Consider the following 15,902-nt stretch of genomic DNA (forward strand, 5'->3'; position numbering starts at 1 on the left):
GCAATATTTGAGGCACATCGCTTTCACCTTTTACCAATCAAGTGTCAACTTGACAAACCAAAGACTGAGATAATGAGCAATGTCAAAGGCCCTTGGGAAAAATAATTCCCAATGACAGAAACCAGTGAATATATTCAAACTATTGTGGGAGAGGAGCAACAGCCTCACTGTACATGACCATAGGCTGTCCTACCTGTGGTGGAGTGCCCTGGAGCTGGTGCTGGGCCGGTGATCTGGTGCTCAAGGATAACTCGGAGGTTGTTGTTCCTCTCAACACCCTCCTGCAACTGCTGCCTCAAGGCTTGCACTGCCCCTAGCTCTGTCAGGAAGGCTTCGGAACGGTCTGTCTGTGGCACGTCACTGTAACCAAGCAAAAATGATGATGACACCAAGTGATGGATGCGAGCGTCTAATGCACCTCCTGATGCATGCTCACAGTGTTACATTGTCATAACTCAGTCACCACAACAGTACTCTAACATTTCTAACAAGTAAGGAGGATAACCGTGAACTGGTCAGAGATAAGATTTAGCTCATGTGGGTACTGTACCTACTGTTTTTATTTTGGGGGCGTGGGTATTCAGAGTGTTGAGTCGTTATTTCATTTTCCGCTAGTCACTGCTTTAAAATATTTGGGTATTTCAGCTATTTTTATCTCGGGTAAGAATAATGTTATTGAGTAAGTTTACTGAGCATACCTAATTAAACTTAAATATAACGGAAATGATTTCATAAAAAACCACTCATCCAATACAGACAATATAATATTATATCAGCAATCGATGTATTTTTCAACATGCAAGCAATTGTTATGAATTTGTTCCATATGCCTTTGTTTTAGTTTAAGCTGTTTGTGTATCAATTCTCTTTAGGTCATCAAAATTAAGCCTAAAGGTAGCTGGTTAAGTTAGCTGATGTTTGACTGCTCTGTGTAATCCACATCATTATCCCTGAACACTGGCTACTTCATTTGCAGGATGGATGGGGTTTGAAGCTGATTTCACACATCCTGACCTCAGTCATGTCCATTATTTGTATTCTCTGTTCCTGTGTTCTGTCTTATGTGTTTAACCAAAGTGGACAACATCAAAGTTCTCCTTAGGCTGTCTGGCTGTCATACTAACACTTAACTAAATTTCTGTTAAGCTTAAACCACTCACTGGATATGGTTTGCCCTTATATTGGTGTGTTCCATGTGTCCATTTTTTAGGACAATATATACCACCATCCTCTTTTGAGATATACTTTTTTCGGATCTTATATCTTTAAAACATTTATGTTCTCTGTGTATCTGGGTAAAATATGCATAGAAAATTTTCAATTACATATTTAAAATTTTTTTTTCTTAAATGTATATCTGAGAAGTTATTACTTGCTATTTGTTGGAACTTGGTTGCCAAACCCTTTAGGGAGCAATCATGGCAAAACAAAACACATTCAAACCATTTAAACTCAGGGATGTCGGGACCTTATACTGAAGCAGCACACTTGTCCTACAGGTGGCCTGAAGACTTTCCCTTACTATCAGGTTCTACTGTCATCATATACCACACAACCTGGTGGAGTTACCCTCAGACAGGTTGTGAATGGCAAACCTGTATTGACAACACTCACCAGACTGATGATTACCCACCATACTCAGGTAAAACCATCACAAACACCTGCTTAAACATATACTGGCCCACATTAGGGCAATATTAATAGCATCACAACAGACATCTGCCCTGGCATCGAACCTCCTGACATAAGAACACTATAGATGGCAACTACCTTATTGTGAGAGATATGTCCACAGATCACACCAGCTATCTCTCCGTATATCCTACAGTACCTACTAACTTCTTGATGCCCATAAAGTCATCCCAGCTCAGTCAGTCCCTTTGTGTGTGAGTGAAGCCGGTGACAGATTACATCTAATGGCAGCAGTATATATCATTCATTGTGCTAGGATTACAAACCAAACAGCCCAGTCTTCATCATAATGGTGGCTATCAGTGGTCTATGAATATGATTAACTTCTTGACACAGAGGTATTTAGGGAGAAAAATAGCTAGTTTTGAAAAAGGGTGCCACAGGTTACCAGACAGACAGTTCAGGTGTGCTTATCTGAAATATGTTTGCCCACAGCTTTGACGATCAAATTACAAATGCTTCCTGTAACATCAGGTAAATTATTCTTATTTTTCACTGTTGTCGCTCTGACACAAACAGACCACCATGATCCCCTTTCCTGAACAAGGAGACAACTAACAGATGACAGCCTAGCACTTCCTGTAAAGTCTCAATCAGAGAGTGTCAGAAACAACCATACAACAAATACTTTTAAAAAATCCTCATACAAATAAATATCAATTTTTGAGGTTTGAACCATGCAGAGAAAAATAGCATCACTCCTCAACCCCACCCGTCATCCCACACACACAATACAACAAAACACACAGATTCATCTTCATGAAAGCCAATGTACTTATGTCACTGTCAAACACAAGCTCTGTATGTTGACAGTTCTCCTCCAGATCACACACACACAGACACACATAACCTTTCAAACATCTCCTCTCACTTCAGTCTACTAGCATCCCACAGCACTGTTGTTCTATGGCAGACTTACAGGTATCCTCCCACAGAGTGACATCTTCAGCTCAGTGCCACCTGCACACATAGAGCAGCATAGGTGTCTATCTCAGTCCCCCCTATATCTATGTGGTCATGCAGCCGGCCAGGCCAGATCTGTGATCCCCCATATGTGATCAGGGTTTAACACTATAACAAGTATCCCCACTTGGTAATGTGTGTCCAGTGGCCATATGCTTAATAATCAGATTACAGCCTGAACACTGTTTCCATACCCTCACAACAGAGGTCTTAACTCACTTGCAGGGGAAGTCATCCGTTACAACAATCAACATTACATAACACTGTGGCCATTGTGTTTCAAACTTCAAACATATTGCATACCTATTACTTCCCTAATTAATCCTGTAATTCATAATCACTACAAGCACAATGATCACCTCCCCCTTCCCTTAAACCTGCATGTTTCAATATGAAAAATGAAGGGGATGTATCATGCGAGGTTTACAAGAAGCCCTGCTGAATCTTGGTGACAGTTTGAGTTTAAACAAAATCTATTTCCCAAGCCTTTTCAGCAGACACAAATAACCTGTAAATAGTACCATATTTCATCCTGAGTATAATGCAAGCAATATTTGACAAAAAAAGATTTTTGGATTTATACCACTATTAGCTACATTCCAGTTTTGTCACAGCAGGCGACACCAGAAATGGGCTTATCACATTGTGCCCACGTGGGCAATATTACCCCGGTCTTTAGGTGAAAAATCATCTCATATTAGCAACAAGTCATGTTTTTCTCAACATATTAAAATTGTCTCTCTATTAATATAAACATAGCCTATGGTCAAGGATAAAACAGAAACTAAACTCTTAATACAGTACTACGACACATTGCCAGCGCATATCTCCAGACCATTACACACACTCTGGTCCAGAGCCCATCCAGGTAAAAGCGTGTCACTGACGACTTAATGGCCAACTGTGTCCACTACAGGTGACAATCCCTTCACACACTGTGCCTGCTTGAGTGTAATGTGTGTTAACTAAAGAGTTAATGACTCCTGGACGTTGACACGCCACAACAATATACAATGTCAGCTCAGCACACAATGATCCCTCTCATGTAATATTAATATCACTTGTTGACTTATCTTTCTTTATGCAATATTAACAGATCAGAAAGTGGGGAGAATGCTGTCTCAGACTCATGGTTAATGCTATTAGGTCAACAGCCCTACACAAATGTCTCCCTGGTCATATCTTCACACAGAACAGGTGCCCAGTACCTCCTGACTGTCTCCCTGTGTCTAGGCCCCACCAAATCATGATGAATCATCTCCTGAAGAGAAGACTCACTGGTTACAAAGTGTCACTTACTGCATGGCCATACTGTCAGACGATGTGGAACACTCGTGATATCAGTTGCTGGTTTGTGCAAGATTTGATGGCTAGTATGTTGTTGCTAGAGTGCAGCATCAGTCAACAACATTCACCCAATCCCCCAACAAACATCACTCACCCAGTCCTCTAATCAACAACATTCACCCAATCCCCCAACAAACATCACTCACCCAGTCCTCTAATCAACAACATTCACCCAATCCCCCAACAAACATCACTCACCCAGTCCTCTAATCAACAACATTCACCCAATCCCCCAACAAACATCACTCACCCAGTCCTCTAATCAACAACATTTACCAAATCGACCAAACAATATCTTACATCCATTCTCCTAATCAACACGTTATACCAAATCAACATCTTAACTCAAATCCAAGGTGCAATGTTTCATAGTTGGTTTTACTACGATCCAAAAGAAGTACCTGGGAGTCTTTCATTGACTGTTCATTTGCTGATACCCTTAGGGCTCCTTGTTCATGGTGTATAGCCTGATAGGTGTTCAGGTGATAAGTTCAAATTGCATGTGGTCAGTGATTCAAGTTGTGCGTTGCATATTGTCATTAGCAGACAGATAGGCAGACATATAAGTAGAAATAAAACAGACACTGATTTTTGCTATGTGCACAATGCAGCACAGCTGTTGACTTTTCACTCCAACTGGGATCAAATTTGTGCATTGTTTAAGTTGAATTTGCACTTTTGATAACTCGTTACTGAAAGCCCATACCAAAAGGTATCAGAATTTGCATAGTTGTGTTTTGTGTGGCATGTAAGCTTTAACAATATTCAACTGATCTGATAATCAATATGATTAATCCAATCCCCTTATCAACATGATTCATCCAATCACCCAATCAACATGATTCATCCAGTGCACCAGTCAACATCATCTCCCAATCAACATAATTCATCCAATCACCCAATCAACATGATTCATCCAATCCCCCTATCAACTTGATTCATCCAATCCCCCAATCAACAGGATTCATCCAATCACCCAATCAACATGATTCATCCAATCCCCCTATCAACTTGATTCATCCAATCCCCCTATCAACTTGATTCATCCAATCCCCCAATCAACATGATTCATCCAATCCCCTTATCAACATGATTCATCCAATCGCCAAATCAACATAATTCATCCAATCCCCCAATCAACATGATTCATCCAATCCACCAGTCAACATCATCCCCCAATCAACATGATTCATCCAATCCACCAATCAACATGATTCATCCAATCCACCAGTCAACATCATCCCCCAATCAACATCATTCATCCAATCCCCCTATCAACATGATTCATCCAATCCACCAATCAACATGATTCATCCAATCGCCCAATCAACATGATTCATCCAATCACCCAATCAACATGATTCATCCAATCACCCAATCAACATGATTCATCCAATCACCCAATCAACATGATCTCCCAATCAACATCATTCATCCAATCCCCCTATCAACATGATTCATCCAATCCCCCAATCAACATGATTCATCCAATCCCCCAATCAAAATGATTCATCCAATCCACCAGTCAACATCATCCCCCAATCAACATGATTAATCCAATTATTCAATCAACATCATCTCCCAATCAACATGATTCATCCAATCCCCCTATCAACATGATTCATCCAATCCACCAATCAACATGATTCATCCAGTGCACCAGTCAACATCATCTCCCAATCAACATATTTCATCCAATCACCCAATCAACATGATTCATCCAATCCCCCTATCAACTTGATTCATCCAATCCCCCTATCAACTTGATTCATCCAATCCACCAGTCAACATCATCCCCCAATCAACTTGATTCATCCAATCCACCAGTCAACATCATCTCCCAATCAACATATTTCATCCAATCACCCAATCAACATGATTCATCCAATCCCCCTATCAACTTGATTCATCCAATCCCCCTATCAACTTGATTCATCCAATCCACCAGTCAACATCATCCCCCAATCAACTTGATTCATCCAATCCACCAATCAGCATGATTCATCCAATGCACCAGTCATCAACATAATTCATCCAATCCACCAGTCAACATCATCTCCCAATCAACATATTTCATCCAATCACCCAATCAACATGATTCATCCAATCCCCCTATCAACATAATTCATCCAATCCCCCAATCAACATGATTAATCCAATCCACCAGTCAACATCATCCCCCAATCAACATGATTCATCCAATCCACCAATCATCATCATCTCCCAATCAACATGATTTACTCAGTTGCCCAATAAAAATCATCAACCGCCTTCCTCGCAGATCACCTTCATTCACATATACAACACCATTTACCTAATTAGCCCCCATAACACAATATCACAGAAAACAAATTTACACAAATTCTTAAAACGTGATAATGGAAATATTACAGAATTCCCACAGCTCTTGTGAAAATGTTCTCAGAATATTCACCACACATTCCTGACAGACATAGACACTGATGTGAAAGCAATGGCAATCCTGCAACAACAGCCCTCCTAGAGAGATATGTTCCATGACTTCCATCAGTGACCAACATCTCCACACCTAAAACTCCATGAAACTACCAAAAAGGACACCAACCTTCAACACGGAACCAGAGCAGAAGACCCCAAAATGGACCACCAACATCTCAGGAACCAAACCCTCCAGCGTTGTAACTCCCAAACAATTAATCAGTCTGATAAAACACAGGTCAATCCTGTAGCTTGTCCTCTCCCCATAGAAGGATCACCTCAAATACCAGGTGCTCATCAGATTACGGGGTCAACAGACCGGGACCTCACTCACAACACATTTATCCAACCACAGAGGCTAGGTTACATCTGGGAGTGTGCTCTGATTGCAGATAACGCCACAGATGTGTGATCTTATCTTGTCAAATGTCTCAATTGACACAGAGCATGTCACACACAGGGCATGAAGGTGGACATGGAATCAGCTAAGTTGCAGAACAGTTCTCAATGTTTGTCTTGTGATCAATGTGTTGGAATGATTGACATGTGCTTGTTGTTGTGGAGAATGTGGACAGACCACAGTTGATATCAGTTAATGACAGGTGATTATACCTGACAATCAAGTGGCAAGTTATGTTACATTGATGAAATCTTCTACTTATCAGTTGCCTAACATTTCAAATATCCAGCTATAATCATTAAGTAATTGGTTTACAACGAAGACACTACCTTAACTGAAAAGACATTAGGTTTTAAAAGATATGAGAATGTAATCTGATGGGATGATGTTCAATGCAAGGCGAGCTTCATGATCAATATTCAACACATAGGATCAGCATACACAGAACCTTAAATCTGTTTCAAGGGAACAGGCAGGGAGAGATTACATTTGACATGTGACACCATGTTATAATTACAGTTACTGAGCAATTATATTGGGTTTAAATCCCTTTAAAGTAAAGGTGACCAGGAAATTACACATCACTTTCACTCACAGTAATGTACACAAGGATATGTGAGGTAAACTTTTGATCCTAGTTGGGACATTTCTAAAGATTAATTACAGATTGGCCAAGAATTAAGCCATGGGGTGCTTGTGGAACGGACTGACTAGAGTAATTCTGAGACGAAACACAGACACTCTCAACATTACAATAGTCCTTTTTCCTGATGATACGTAACCACAAGATGGCATGTTATATATACACTCGAACAGTATCACATGGAATCCTGCGTGATGTCATAAATACAAGTTAGGACATCATTATGACTTCATAATGCATTGTTTTGAAAACAATGGAACAAGTATACATTAAAACACAATATCACCTTGCCCTTGCAACAGTTTTTTTCTCATCATGTAAAGCATCTATAGGGCATTCTGGGTAATTTGCTGTTGCAGACATAACAGGCAACAGTGCAAGGCTGACTGTCACAGCACCATATATAACTGAAGACATGCAAACATTGTACATCTTACACTTTTACAGCACAACAAAATTGTATGCCAGGCAAATGCATGATTACAGACAGTGCAAACAATTTTTGAAAATTCTTTTCCATAAAAGTCTTCCCACAAAATGTAGCCATGTTGGAAACAAAGTCAAAAAATGTTTTGCTGTATGACTATTTTCACAATTATTTCACATTATGAAGAAGAGATAATCAAATATTAATACCATGACTGTTGTACAAAGCAATTTATCTGCTACTGATGCTGTGTCACGCCAACCTGGCTGTAAATGTTGGTGTCAAGTGTCACAACTTGAACACCATAAATCATTGCCATTAATGCTTTAATATCTGTTGTATTGATCCCAACTCAGGACAAAGTCAGCAATAAAACAGTTGAGTGGTCCACCTTGAATCTCCAGCCGACTGAGGCATCACGTTACATCTGCACCTAGTGAAGCATGGCCAGATCTTTGGGGTTAAGCATACCAAGACGCAGTCAGGGGGGCTGGGGGTGTGTCAGTGGGAATACCTGGCTTGTCAGCCTGTATGGGGCCATTCATTAACAGTAATCCTTGCATGTCTTCATTGTGCACTTATCCCACCTTACAAACAGTATTGAAGCTCACCTTTACATCTGCCTGATAATTACCTGGGAGCTTGGAGTGAGTGAGTAATAATAACACACAGAACCAAGAGTCATCAGAAGTACCCTCTTGGCTGAGGGTGTTGAAGATCAGCCCTACCACTATATATAACACTGTCCCCTACCTGGCTGAGATAGTCCTACCCTCTTGGCTGAGGGTGATGAAGATCGGCCCTACCACTATATGTAACACTGTCCCCTATCTGAGTGTGGTAGTCCTACCCTCTTGGCTGAGGGTGTTGAAGATTGGAGCTACAACTATATATAACACTGTCCCCTACCTGGCTGAGATAGTCCAACCCTCTTGGCTGAGAGTGATGAAGATCGGCCTTACCACTATATATAACACTGTCCCCTACCTGGGTGTGGTGCTCCTACCCTCTTGGCTGAGAGTGATGAAAATTGGCCCTACCACTATATATAACACTGTCCCCTACCTGACTGTGGTAGTCCTACCTTCTTGGCTGAGGGTGTTGAAGATTGGCCCTACCACTATATATAACACTGTCCCCTACCTGACTGTGGTAGTCCTACCCTCTTGGCTGAGGGTGTTGAAGATTAGCCCTACCACTATATATAACACTGTCCCCTACCTGACTGTGGTAGTCCTACCCTCTTGGCTGAGGGTGTTGAAGATTAGCCCTACCAATATATATAACACTGTCCCCCTACCTGACTTTGGTAGTCCTACCCTCTTGGCTGAGGGTGATGAAGATCGGCCCTAACACTACATGTAACACTGTCCCTTACCTGGGTGTGGTAGTCCTACCCTCCTGGTTAAGGGTGATGAAGATCGGCCCTAACACTACATGTAACACTGTCCCTTACCTGGGTGTGGCAGTCCTACCCTCCTGGTTAAGGGTGATGAAGATCTGTTTCTCCTTCAGCAGCATGTCACTGAGGTGTCGGATCTCCTGCAGCTGCTCTTCTAGCAGCTGGTACAGCTGCAACCAAATACACAAGTTATATCATACTTGGTCACACGCAAGACAGTGTTTACAAGCTCTGTTCATCAAACGTGTTATTTTGGTTGTAGGACAACAACGTCATACTGTCTCCTGAGAACAAACAAGAGAAAATGACTATTGGCAGAAAAGACTTCAAATCTGCAAGATGACTCACCTTTTCAGTTTTAATTTGCTTTTAGCTACACATTGTATTATATGCAGGGATTAAGATTGCGTGTATTTGTCAGAAATATAATGGCAATTATGGGGATGACCCATGTACAATGACATAAGTACCAGGTACAAAAGCTTGAACAAACCTGTAAAGGTTGCAGATTCTTTGAATATAGTCCTCCTTGGGGTAGTCATAAGCATTTAAATGTCCATTTCAAATCCCTAAATATTGTTGCAACGATATTTGAATAAAATATTTCCAAAACTAAAAACTATATTTTTGTCTTGTGAGACCACCCCTACCTGGCCTCATCGGACCCCTACCAGCAAGAGCAGGTAATTCTAGACTATACCTCACTCTCCATGCTGAACGAATAGAGACAGAATGTGGGGAGGTAAGTGGCTGTACCTAAGGAGGACTACATTCAAATAATCTGCAACCTCTACAAGTATGATCAACTGTATTTCATATATTCCTCCTTGAGGTAAGCATAAGAGAGGCCAGGAGACGCATTCTGTCTCAGAGAACAACCCAATAGTGAGTGAATGAGTGAGTTTAGTTTTATGCCACGCTCAGCAATATTCCAGCCATATGGCAGCGGTCTGTAAATAATCGAGTCTTGACCAGACAATCCAGTGATCAACAACATGAGCATATCTCTCTTAAGGCAACCAGATATTAACTCTGTCTTTATGAAAAACAGTCAAGGAAGGGAGAGATAATCCCGAAAATCCCCCGATCTAGCATTCTCTCGAGCAGAGCCAGAATGCATCTTGACAGGGCATCTGCATGAACACTGTCTATTCCAAGGAGATAAACAAGCAACATCTGAATGTTGAACTGCTCACACCACAGTAGAAACTGCCATGCCTCCTGCTGAAGTGACGGAGATACTGTGCCGCCTTGCTTTAGGATGTAAGTCATAACCATCTCATTGTTCCTCTCTAGACGCACCATACTGCCATGAACAAACCCCATCAAGCTCTCTAACATCCAATGTACTGCCCTCAGTTCCAGCTCATGGATGTGCAGGCTGACTTCCTGCTCTGACCAGAAGCTGGAAGCTGAGTGGTCACCAAGAACTACCAACCAACCTGTGAGGGAGGCGTTTGTTTGAACTGAGAGGGAAGGTGTTGGGGTGTCCAGAGGAAATCTCCTGGACAAATTCCCTATCTCCGTCTACCACCGCAGGTGTGGAAGTAACCACTCAGGAGTCTCGATTATCACATCATAGCTTTCCGAGTAAGACCACAACTGAGCAAACGTCTGCTGAATGGGATGCATTCTCAGGCGTGCATGCCAAAACCACATCCACTGTCGCCACCATGTTGCCTAGCAACCGATGTTTGGGCTGACTGCCAAGGTGACTTGAGGAACTGAAGAACAGTTCCCAGGACTTTGCTGATGCGGTCGGAAGCAAGGGAGACAATCCCCTGCTCCGTATTGAAACATGCCCACAACAATACCAGATCCTGCATCAGAACGAGTTCTGATTTCTTGAGATTGATAATCCAGCCCAACTTCACAAGGATATTCATCACCCGATGTATGGAATCCTTGCCCAATAGTTGGCTCAATGCCCTGAGCAGCTAGTCATCCAGATAGGGATAACAACACCTGCCCTGTGACCTGGTTAGTTGAGCTGGAATCAACATTAGTTTGGTGAACACCCTTGGTGCCGTAAAATGCCGAAGGGGAGCATTAGAAACTGGTAACACTTCCCGTCGAAGGAGAACCGACGGTACTTCTTGAATTCGGGGTGCATTGGAACATGAAGGTATGTGTCTTTGAGATCGATTGATGTAAGCCATTCTCTTATTTCTATAGAGCAGATGACTGAACACAGTGACTCCATCCTCTGTTATCTTGTTCAGTCCTCTGAGATTCAGATTGAGTCTGAACCCCTTGTCCATCTTGGTCTCTAGGAAGTAAGTTGAACAAAACCCCTCTCCTTGCTGACCTTCCGGAACCACCTCAATGGCTTCCTTGTCCAGCAAAGACTGGACAGTATGAAGGATGTCTGCCTTCTCTTGGGAGACTGGCACAGGGGTGTGCCATACTCTGGAGAAGGATGTTGGACATCACCTCCACTGCAGCCATTGCCATCCTTGAACGTGGACAGGACTCATGGATTTGATGTGGCTGTCTCCCATTCTTGAAGAAAGAGTGAAAGCCAACTGCTGACAAGGACATTTGGTAAAAGACAGTGCTCCCCTACAGTTGGTAAAAGATCCCATAGTAAAGGGTAAGGAGACTCGTGCTTGCTGTGTCGCCAGAGAATAACGTGCCATCGATACCCATAACCAGTGCATGCATCTAATACTGTCCCTAGCCAGATGCAAATGGACATCAGTCAGTTGCCTCTCAAGTATAAACGATGCAATTGCCACCGGGGGCCTGGTCCACAAGCTGCCCTTGTAGAGCTGACAAATAGGCAGAGTGGACTGCTACACGCAATTGCTGAGACATGCACCGCTATACCTCCTCAAAGGACAGATACGCGGACTTGAGTGTCAGTCGAGTCCACCACTGGTGGTTCAAATGTGGCTTCCTTCCCCCGTTGATATCTCTTACCCACATCAGGTAAATCACATCTGAAGCGAAAACCAGCAAGGAGAGGGTTGACCACCTCGATGAGCAGAGACGACAGATTGCATAACCATACCTCTTCAACACAGCTAGGAACGCCTCCCCCGAGAGCCAAAACTCTGCAGGATCGGGTGCTAGCACAGGAATAGTCATCTTAGGTAAGGCCTCTGCAATGCATTCCCGGACCTGCTGCTGAGGCGACCAGAGGAGTAAGAAGCTCCAACCTCTGACACTCCTCTCTCCCCACATCCTCCTCCACATATGAGGAAATGGGAGTTAACCTTTGATGGTGGAGATATTTTGTTTTGACATGAAAAGTATTTTGGAACTGAAGCGAGGAAGGTATGTTGCCAACCTTTGCTTCCTTCGCTCGCATATTTGAAGACTTGTCATATTCTCTATGCTGTGCCACCCTCTTTGCGCTACAGTTTGCCTGTAGTCAACGCTAGAAGCGTTCTCCGAGCCTGTGCTCGGCCTGATGTGTCCAATCCATCTCCAATGACAGACGCACTGAGCTCCTTATGGAACCCAGACAACACTGTGTCGATCAAGGACTTCACGGATGATATCTGCTCCTGATACTAGACAAAGTATCAACAGATATTACAGGGGCAGGGGAAGATGATGCTCGGGCAGGAGAGGACTTCTTGGTAACTTTAGCTTTCTCTGGAGCTGACTCCCTAGAGGAGGCTGCAGACGGCACCTTTGTATGTGCGAGTTTGGACAGGAGATCCTGTGTCCAGATATTAATACCATACATAATACCTTAATACAACACTAAACACTGAAACTCCTTTAACAGGATACAATGACAAGTGAGCAAAGATACGACTCATGTCCGCCATCTTGACAAGCACATGGCAAGCCAACAGGGACAAGAGCAGTTAATGAAAAATTCCTGAAACAATCTCTAACGTGTGGGAAATCAAAGAGAACCATACATTCAGTAGCTGTTTCTGAAGCATTCATGGTCAAGGGATAACTCAACTCAACTCTGCTGAAGGACATGACTTGTCACATCAACGACAGCATGGAGAGTAAGGCACGAGGTTATACTCTAGAGTTACCTGCTCTTGCAGGTAGGGGTCTGTGGAGGGCCATGTGGGGTGGTCTCACAAGACAGAAATGTAGTTTCTTGTTTTGCAAATATTTTGGTCAAATGCTGTTAGAACTGTCATAGGGATATGAAAAGGACACTTAAACGCTTGTAAGTACCCCAAGGAGGAATATATAAAAAGAACATTGTTCCTCTGTCCCTGAACTGTGTATGACTTCTGATGACATCTTCCACTGGCTGCCACCTACCTTCATGTCGTCGGTGCCTCTCTGCCTCTCCTTCAGCTCGTGCAGGAGGTTGCGGTTCGCACGTTCACCCTCCAGGACACTACGGTTCTTCTCCGCCATCAGCTCCTACATCAACAACACCAGTAAAACACTGTACAAGGACTTCCTTGTGGATGACGCAACAGAGACCATGAAAGTGCTGTATTTATACACCAGTCAGATGTTTCAACATGTCACTGTATTAGGTTATCTCACAATGAACATATATCAAGCTTTGAGACGATGAGTGACATGTTTTAGCAAATTGTATGTGAGATTTCAACAACTGTACACACACCATAGGGACCTCAGCCCAGTTTGTTGTGTGCTAGAGGCTTCAGGCTATCCATTGCTTGTCAATTATTTACACCCAGTAAAGCTGTCACTCACCTCCAGGAGTTTGTCCTTCTCTCGCAGCTGATCACGGAGTAGTCGGAGACGACTGCCATCACCACCGTTGTACTCCAGTGCATCCTGGGAAACAGTACAAACATTTTTCAGCCTCGTTCAATTGTTTGATTGGCTTTCTTAGAAGTTGGTGGACTACAAAATAAATACAGCGCTCAGAACGTCTTTAAAATGTCTTTAGCAATGTTTTGGTCTAGACTGTGTAAACAGTGATTAGAATTGTATAAATTGTGTTCTGTTGATGAAGTTGTTGCTAGAGCGCTCCATGACCCTGTGACACCAAGAACAGAAAATACTCTTGTGACTCACCTCTAGTACTACTCTAACTTTACTTATATTTACTTGGTGCAAATTTCGCTGTGACAGTTTAGACTACATCGTGGGGTTAATTATTCGTGGCATCATTTATTGCCGGAACTGCCAGCTGTCTGTTTCGCCATCACTAACAGCAATAAAAACAATCAGAGTGGCTTAATCTGACATGCTGCATGGATTGCTTAGTCACAGGAAATCCCTGCCTGCCCGATATATACAGTAATACGGTTACCCACGGAAGTATTAAAGGTCACATGCAACGTAAAACACAACTTTGCAGATTCCAATACCTTTTGGGATGCACTTACCGAAACAAATCATCAAAAATGCCAATTCAACCTATAATGTTAAAAAAAAAAAACATGATGAAAAAAAGCCAGCGAAATCAGAGTTCAAACAATTTACTAAATTTCCCCCAGCGCTGGGGGAAAAAGTGGTTTCAACATCTGTGCTGCTCTGCGCCCATAATGCATGCGCAGTGAATAGGTTCACCGAGATTGAAACAGTATGCATGCTCGGAGTATGAGGTCGTGAGCACTTGTCTAATCTTGGTTGTGTACACAAACAAATAAATGATCTACTTGTTACATAAAGACCTGTTGATTGTAGTAAGCAGCCTCTCTCATAGTGAAAGCTCAATGTCTGGTTTATTGACACCTATATGTCTGCCTGCCTGTCTGCTAAAGACAATATGCAATACACAGCTTCAATCATTGACCACATGCATCAGACTATACGCCATAAACAAAATACATTGATTTATAACTCGTACACCCAAGTCCTGTCTCTGCCACATTATGTAATTAGGCAGGTGTGATACTTGTACACATGACATGTCTATGGGATGCAAAAAAACTACATCCATTTTTCTCGGAAGCCTGGATCTGACGGAAACTGGTGCAAACTCTTGTCAGTTTCAAGTCCTGCTTTGTACTTGGACGAATGACAGTTACCAGTAGTTCACCATATGTACTGGGATGATTTTTTATTTGATCGAAAGCAAATTCAGAGAACATGCTTTTACAAAACCCAACATTTCTACATACATTCTCAATGGATAACAACTTCTTCTAGTGTGCATGACTTTGTCTGACAACGGTATATGAATCCATACTGAAACGACGCATAAAGTACAATAAAAGAAGTTGTTATCCACAAAGAATTTTACTTTCTTGTGACTCGCCATACTTCTAAAATGCACATCAAACAGATCACCTTTCTGTACACATGAGCCCTCAGCGTATCAGCAAATGAACCAGCCAATCAGAAGCCGTCGTTACACTTGAGTACAAGCCCAGCCGCTATGACTGGATTCGGTCTCCAGAGTGCTTCATTTCGAGGGAAGTAAGCCCAAGTACAAAATATTGCACTTTTGAATCGTGATTGTATGCTTATAATTTTGTTTATGTTTTTTCACAAGCAGCAATTGTAAACACAAAAGTAAACCAAAGGGGTTTTAGTGTCTGCACTCGTTTACATCGAATAGGGACACAGCAGTGAAGTGTCATCAGCTGGCCGTTTCAGCTGGTTCTCATGGTAGCATCTGGAGTTGCTCATTTGTGACGTCATTCTAACTTTACGTCACAAT

The 15,902-nt window shown here is 42.4% G+C and overlaps 1 protein-coding gene across 2 annotated transcripts in view; it reads right to left on the reverse strand.

Moving 5' to 3' along the window:
- Window positions 1-15,902, reverse strand: part of LOC137273120 (myomegalin-like) — a 129,337-nt gene that overhangs the window by 19,978 nt on the left and 93,457 nt on the right. For both annotated transcript variants that reach the window (XM_067805582.1, XM_067805580.1), the window contains 4 exons: window positions 13,982-14,065; window positions 13,574-13,678; window positions 9,386-9,501; window positions 194-360 (listed from right to left, as the gene is read on the reverse strand). In XM_067805582.1, the coding sequence (XP_067661683.1) occupies window positions 194-360; window positions 9,386-9,501; window positions 13,574-13,678; window positions 13,982-14,065 (472 nt within the window). The remainder of the gene's footprint in view (window positions 1-193; window positions 361-9,385; window positions 9,502-13,573; window positions 13,679-13,981; window positions 14,066-15,902) is intronic.

Source organism: Haliotis asinina, chromosome 2 (assembly GCF_037392515.1).
Source record: "Haliotis asinina isolate JCU_RB_2024 chromosome 2, JCU_Hal_asi_v2, whole genome shotgun sequence".
NCBI lineage: Eukaryota > Metazoa > Mollusca > Gastropoda > Lepetellida > Haliotidae > Haliotis > Haliotis asinina.